Raw genomic sequence first — 7984 nt, 5'->3', positions numbered from 1 at the left:
TGCGAAGCGCTCCCTACCGGCTCCCGGAGGTGGCACAGAATCGGCAATGGGTTCATTGTAATCTCAATACAGTGCGCCTAAGCCTGGCAAAACGCCCGAGACTCTAACGTTAACTACTTCGCGGGAATTCGATCGCAAAGTTGAAAGTGTCGACTACTGGTGTACTGTCGACTACTGGGCCCCTTACCCTACTTGAGATGATCAGATTAGTGTCATCCACATAAAACACACCTTCACATTTCAGTTTTTTAAAAAGAGAGTCGAGACTATTAGTGTACAATAAGAATAAATAAGGTCCATATATAGAGCCTTGAGGCACTCCCTGCTTGACAGGTTTAAAATTAGACATACATAATTCATTATTTTCATTAGAAAGAGCCACTGATTGGACTCTATTCTCTAAGTAGGACTTAAGAAGATTGAAAGCAACTCCTCTTATACCATACTTACTCATTATCGTAAAGAGAGTTGAAAAATTTACACAATCGAATGCCTTACTTAAGTCTAAAAATAAAGTGAGAACTATTTCACCTTTGGCTTTAGATTTACATACCAGGTCATTAAGTTTCACAACAGCATCAGTGCATGAAACTTCAGATTGATACCCAAATTGGCATGGAGAGATGAGATTATTAAATCTAACAAAGCCCATTACCCTTTTCAAGTATATCTTTTCAGATATTTTTGAGAAGGGGGATGTTAATGCTATGGGTCTATAATTTTGAGGCAAGTTTTTAGGGCCTTTTTTATATAAAGGTTTTATTATAGTTTTTTTCAATTCTTCAGGAAATATTCCTTGTTTCATAGATAGATTGATTATGTGAACCAAAGGGGTTAGAATTGCCTTTTTAACAAATTTAACAATTTGATTAGAAATTTCATCATGTCCAGATGACATCTTATTACTAAGTTCATTAATTACATTTTCAACCTCTTTGGTATCGGTAGGAGTCATAAAGACTGATTTATTTGTATTTTGAACTAAAGAAGAGTCGAATTCAACTTTATCTAATTTATCTGCAATGAGGTTTGGTATTTGAAGATAATAGTCATTAAAATATTCTGCGTTAGCAGAAATATCATTACAAGGCTTCCCTTGTATTAATAGAGAGATGCCCCCTTCGGAGTAAGCTCTTTCTTTTCTCATGTTGTTAATCAACGACCAAGTAGTCTTTGATATATTGTCAGATTTTTTAATTATTTCAGAGTTTTTTTGATTTTGTATTTGAATTTATAGAGGACAGAAGTTTGTCTCTTAGATTTTTAATTTCATCAATAATACTATCTCTTCTTAAGTTACTTTCAAGTTTATTACAGAGTAAGGATTGAAGTGAACATATAGTTTCTTTAAGATCAGAAACCTCACTGTTCATGCAAACAGGTTTCTTTACAGGTTTAGATGAATGTCGAATTTTTATCATAGGACAATTTATGTTGAGATAGTATTTAAATGTTTCAACAAATTCATTATAAGCTAAGTTTGTATCATCTTTGTCAAGGACATTGAACCAGTCCTCATTCATTAAAGCCCTATTGAGATTATGCAAGGTTTCATCATTGATTTTTCTCTTATAGAAAATCTTGCCTTGAGGCGCTAGGTCTATTTTAAAAGAAGCTACCAGAGCTCCATGATCTGAAATTTGATAGGTATTTACAATTTTCTTAGATACTAATTTATGAGATAAGTTGGTAGCAATATTATCAATGCAGGTTCCTTTACCATTCCTTAAATTTGCTCTTGTATAAGAATTAAATATAAGTTGCATATCACAGCTGTTCAAGGTACTTATAAAATCATTCGATTTCTTTGAGATTAATAGGGTATCTATATTAAAGTCTCCTGCCATTATGACGTTTGAATGGAGAGGGTTACATTTCATTAGGATTTCACATACAGTATCATTAAATAGATCAAGATCATTTATCAAAGAATTAGGAGGTCTATATAATCCTATTATGGTACATTTAAAAGAATTTATTGAAAAGTTAATAGCTGCAATTTCGCACAGCCTTTCTATGGACATTTGATTAATATCTTGGCTAGATTTTATATCACAGATGAGATCCTCCTTTACAAGAATTAGTACTCCTCCCCCAGTACATTCTTTCCTGGCAAAAACTGCAGCTTTACGAAATCCTTCACTTACAAGGTCTTCAGCTTCCTGGCTTGTCAACCAGTGTTCGGTTATGACAACTATATTAACGCGAAAGAAAAGGGCCTCAGCGCGACAGCCAGTCCCTCAGCGCCCAATAATATAGTTGTGTTATTTGTACTTGCCGGTATGCTTTAGGTCTCTTCCCTTTTAGTTTTCTTCCTCTCTCACCATATCGAGAGTTACAGCTGACACCTTGATACTACTAATGTATTTTAAAGATCTTACTACTGGATGCCATTCTTAAGATATGTCAAGGCAAAAAATCAATTTAATTGGAAATAATATGAAAATTTTAGACTTGAAAAACTGTGCGGGCTTGTCAATCTACCTCGCGGACTCTTTCACCTGCGAGCATTAAGGCAGTAGGAGCGAAGAAATTTTTATTTCAGAAATCGGTAGTGTATTTTACTACAACACACCACCTCGAACCGTTTTGCTTTCCGACGCTTAGTTTTGGCGTCGCGACGCCTCAAAGTTAGAATTTTTGACGACTTTGTGACATATTTTCGGCGAAACGGAAAAACGCACAGTTTTCAAATTTCGAAGTAGGATAGTCAAATACTAGGCCTAGTGCGTGGTCTATTTTTCAAGGTATTACATTGAATAGTTTTCGTCCTGGAACGACTTGAAAGTCAGTAGTTTACAGGCCCTTGCAGCAGCCAAACGGCTTAACATATGACGATGAAAAGTAGACCACGCACTAGATTCAACTTTGGTCTTTCCGATGAACTCGTCGGAGAGAATCTCACTTTTCGGGTTTGTTCAAAAATGTGTCACCGATCGTACAAAATTATGCTTGGCACCATTAAATTGGCGAGGAACAGATTAAGAAACCTTCCAAAACTCATTGGGGACAGGGCCTCCAAAAGGGCAGGTTGTTACTTGTATTTTACTACTTTCCCACTGACACTCGTTCGGCCCGCAACAGCCTGCCCTTTTGGAGGCACTGTCCCCAACTCGCTCGCCTTTCCTTCACTTGTCCGTCTGCCACTATACTCAGTAGCTGTGCTTTTTCGATGTGTACAAGATTTAGTGATATACGGGACCATTTTTTTATGTACAATTTCTTCTTCACTTATATCTATGTCTTATCTTTTGACGACTCACGTAGCAACAGTGGAGGAAATCCGCTATCATGGTTCATGGACGAGTGGCTGCACCATTTAGGAGAGGAAAATTCGGCGCAGCGCTCGAAGGCGGTGATACTTTTGAGACACCTTCGAGAATCTTCGGTCAGTACTTCCAACATCAAAAATCTACATTACGAAGGCTGGGCAGGTGATTTATATAGGCAAACAATTCCTGAACTTTACTGGAAAAAGTGTGACATGTGTCACACGCGCCTTCCAACCTATGGCCCTGTGGCCCATGTCGTCACATTTCATGTTTCTAAAAATATTTGGTAAGTGCCATTTTAATTTCTTTACCAACCAGCTCGGACACCTGTGATACCATTGCCCTTCTGATTTTCATGCAGATGACCATTCTACCAGAGGCGTGTACGTTTAGTGTCTCTAGTACATTTTAGCGTACAATCCAAGCCCAAATCTAAATGTAGCATTTGACTCAGAACATGCGTTTAATCTTCTACCGTTTTTCAAAATTTCACTAAACTGATTTTTTTGCAAATGCTTTAAGCAAATCTATCGCTGGGCCTGATAGTGTCCAAGTTAAAGCAAATGTATGGAGCGGTTTTGATTACAATTTGCTGTTTTTGAAGGGGGCGGGGTACTTGTTTCACCATTCTCGATTTGGGGCCTCTCTGTCCTTCTGTTATTCAAATACTGTGACGCCACCTACAATATAATGTGAATTGTGTCGCATTGCTAAGTTGTACTGGAGTAAGGTGCTCTTTGATGCCCACTTTAAGAGCACGCCTCCCCCTTTCCCTTCACCAGGTCTCAACTATACGTCACAGCCATACCAAAAATACATGGGGTGTAGAAGAAGGTTCAAAGAACATGCCACCGTTCAAAAAACGGGAAAGTTAAATGTATTCATAGAGAAAAAAAAAATCACTTCATTTTGCCTAAGGATGGCCACACTAATTTCTAAGAATCCTGGTGAGCCTTTTTTGGCACCCACGCTGTATTTAATGACAGTGCAGTTCACAGCCAGCCCGAGTCAAAGAAAAGGTCTGTAAAAAATTTGCAGGTCGTCGGCCATGTGGTTAATCTACCAAACCAGGTGCAAATGTTTCGTAGACAACTCCCCGATGAGGTTCAAACACTTGGCAGACAATTCGCAGTTAGTTCACAAGGGGTGATGAGCAGACAGAGGGCAGTCGATTCGCTGCTCATTGGCAAAGCACTCATAGATCGCTCGCAGACAATCCGCAGACTAAACGACAAAATAATTTAATGTGCATAACACAACTTCCTCGGTAACTTCCTTTTATTGCATGCCCAGTGGTATTGAACAAAGTCCAACGTCTTCATTTAATCGTTCAGAACACGTCATTTTTTATGTTGAAGGTCGTTCGGCACATCCTTAACAGAGCCAAGTACATAAGCGAAGGCATTTCCCGAAAACCGCGTCGCTATGCGCCAATCGGTTCGCTGTGAAAGGCATCATTTCTGTAAAGACTGCGCATGTAGTTGAAGGACCCTTCCTGAGGCATCTCCTCTCAGCCGTCACCGTAGCTCAGTTGGAAAGAGCGTCAGTCAAAATAACAGAAACCCGCAGGGTAAGGGATCGAATACCGCTTGTTTCCCTTTTTTCGTGACCGTTGGGTGGGCTCGGGCATCCCCGAAAACAGTCCGAAGGTGCCTCCGGGCATACCCAGAAACTTTCGGTTTTTGTCACTTCTGGGGTGTGTTTCAGGGCTGCCCGCTAGGTACTTCGGACTAACCCGAAAAGAGCCCGCCCGTCCGGGCTGTTCCGGGGGCTGATCATTTTTAAACGGGGTCGTGTGGGAGTCTGCTGTAGGAATAGAACGGCGCCAACTCACTCGCCCGGAGACACAGACGGAGCTGACCCTCACACGACGGTCCGTCCGGTGCGAGCTCTCTCTGGCCAAGCGGGCAAGCACTCAGACGTCCGGTGCCGCCTTGGAGCCAAACATGGGCCCTATCAGAGACACTTTGGATCCGTTTTGGAGCCACTTCAAAGCCATCTCAAAGACAACTGGGAGCCAACATGAAGACATAGTGGAGCCAACGCTGAGACACTGCGCAGCCACCGCAGAGACACTACAGAGACATCACGGAGACACTGTGGGCTCCACGAAAAAAAAAAATTGTACCCATGTGATAGAATTTTGAAAATTCAACTTACGGCCGCGACTTGCGACTGGCCTCGGTGATCGACCTGTGAGGCGATATGTTTCGGTCAACCGCCCGGTGGAAGTCGAACCACCGACTGTGCGTTCCACGCTCCGGTACGGTAATCCACTTGGCCATCTTGGCTAAAATAATCAACCGTTCCCGCCCTGTTAAATTACAGTAATACAGCTTAGTTGATAGGGTGGCCATCAGAGTTTTCATTCGGGTGGGTCCCATTACCCGACCGCCTAGCGTGCGAGGGAGCGCGCACGACAAGTGCCGTCTCTCTCCAACTGCCGATGGCGCGCTCGGGACGCGATGGACGAGCGACGGACAGGTGACGCAGCCGGCTCGGCTCTCTGTCAGACGAGTCGAGCGCGAGGGGGGAAATTCATGCTTTCGTCGAAGATTAAAGGTGATAATCGCAATAATGACGGTGGCGGTGGCATCATCGCCAACTGTCAAGGGAGAGCATACACTAACTAAATGCAAAGAGAAATAACAATATTTTATTTCCATTTCTATTTGCTCGCGGAAAAAGGACTCCATGTCGTGAAAATACTCTAATTTCTTGCTATTTTAGTGAAGTAGTTAATAAAGTTTGGGTTGGGGATAGAAAGAAACATTAGAGAAGAGGATACCAAACGTTTCCCCCCCCCAAAAAAAATTGTGGAAGAACTTCGTCTATTTCTCAATTTATTGCAAATTGCCAGAGATTACCCCCTGTCGCGTCTTCCGGTTTGCGCCGCGCATGTCTCGGGTCCAGAGACCCGACGCGATTGGGCTGGGCCCGGTGACCGGCCGGGTCGGGTCGGGTAAAACGCAGAGCTGGCGTCGGGTATGAGAGCGACAGAATTACCCACCCGAATGAAAACTCTGGTGGCCATGCAGTGTTTTCTATGGCCCAATCATGGCCACTCCCTTTCCCTCGTCTAAGTTTGTAAAAATTAAAAGTTTCGATTCGTGGAATTGAAGCCTACCCTTTCCAGATCCAGGAGAGATATCCTTGCCATCAAGCTCCGGTTCGTACATGCCAAACGCGGACGATCCCAAGGGAACGCTGCGCTAAAGATACACTTAAGAAAACACCCAGCCGAGCGGACGACAGAGCAGGGTTTAGTGTAATGCTCTTGTAGGCACGTCTAGGCCGCAGCCGAATCTCGACCTGAGCAGGATCGTGATGCTGATAGGTAACATAGTGTTGGCCCTTAGCACGCAACTGAGGGTTCGCTTGGTTAGCTGATATAGAGGTCGAAAGACGAGGGTGGCCATCAATGGTACATTGGCCATCATAGGGCACCTTACCCTAATGTCTACATGTCTAACACGTCAGAACCTTCTTTTTGGCAGAAAAAGGGGCAAAGACTAAATTGACTGTTTAGATGATGCCGGCATTTTACTCTGCCGTGAATTTTAGTTGGATAGATACAACACATTGAAAAATATTGTATAAAGTAAAAAATCAGGACTAGGTCCAAACAATACCTGTATTGCAGAGTTAAAATACGATAAGAAAACACTGTCATTTAATATGCCTAACCCAATAGCTAATTTTAGCAAGGATATATAGAAATTCCTCCGGTCCAAATTCACACACAAACAGCCATCAATGTTTAAAATTTTATGAATAACAAAAAAAGCAGGTACCTGACAACATGACTGTCCACAAACATTCCAAAAACATTCCTACTATTTTCTACAATTACAACAATCTTCTTAATGTTAACAAAATTGTCATTAAAAATGGGAAAGCAACACTGTTGTTGGACCTTGTATCAATGTGATAATCACTTCAACGGAATTCAAAACCTTCAAAAGGTTCGTTCATCAAAAGATTTCTTCCACTAATTTCAGCTCTCCTAAGAAGTAGCTCCTCTTCAGCTGTTGCTAATACTGGATGTGCTCTTCCAAGAGCAAGCATGTTTGGCTCAACTTGAACAGCCAGTTTTCTTTCTAAAGCAAAAGGAAGATCTGATATCTAATTTCTCACACGTTCAGATTTATCATCCCTATGTACGTATAGCAGTATAGGTTGCGTTGCCTGTTGCCTGTTAGGAGACCATTTTGATACCGTTGCGGGGCGACCGATAGGTCAGAAAATAAAAATTATAGGACTCTACAGAACGCCTTATGTAGGAGTAGGTCAGGGTCAGACCGACGTGACAAGATCAAAGAAGATTGAAGATTTTGAGGAAAGACTACAGGATATCTCAATGAAGATTAATCAAGATCAAGCATGTATAGCAGGAGATTTTAAAATTGATTTTTCAGACAATTATAAGGAGAAGAGGGCAGTTTTAAATAATCTAGAATCAGCAGGGTTTTTTTTAACAATAAATTAAAGAAGGTACAAGGCAGGGGTACAAGAGATATACATGTAATGATAACATCTTTGTTAATGGTGGAAAGGGCAATTAGAAGATAGAGGTCAAAGAAAAGTGCATTTCTGATCACAAACTACAAGTAGCAGAATGAGGGCCGGACTGGGACTGGGAGGGTAAGGACCCTGGCTGCTACGTCACATGAAGGGCCCCCAAACCTGAGTTATATCCCGCACCCCCCCCC

General features: G+C 41.9%; 1 protein-coding gene across 8 annotated transcripts in view; it reads left to right on the top strand.

Moving 5' to 3' along the window:
- LOC113212265 (uncharacterized) overlaps nt 1–7984 on the top strand; it is a 70157-nt gene that overhangs the window by 33218 nt on the left and 28955 nt on the right. For 5 of the 8 annotated variants that reach the window (XM_052272308.1, XM_052272304.1, XM_052272311.1 and 2 more), the window contains one exon: nt 3268–3388. In XM_052272308.1, the coding sequence (XP_052128268.1) occupies nt 3299–3388 (90 nt within the window). In that variant the 5' untranslated portion in view covers nt 3268–3298. The remainder of the gene's footprint in view (nt 1–3267; nt 3389–7984) is intronic. The other 3 variants (XM_052272307.1, XM_052272306.1, XM_052272305.1) reach the window with 1 other exon arrangement.

This window comes from Frankliniella occidentalis, unplaced genomic scaffold (genome assembly GCF_000697945.3).
Source record: "Frankliniella occidentalis isolate FOCC.00 unplaced genomic scaffold, Focc_3.1 Scaffold199, whole genome shotgun sequence".
Lineage (NCBI taxonomy): Eukaryota > Metazoa > Arthropoda > Insecta > Thysanoptera > Thripidae > Frankliniella > Frankliniella occidentalis.
Note: the sequence above shows the minus strand (reverse complement) of the source record. Positions and strands in the feature narration are given on the sequence as shown.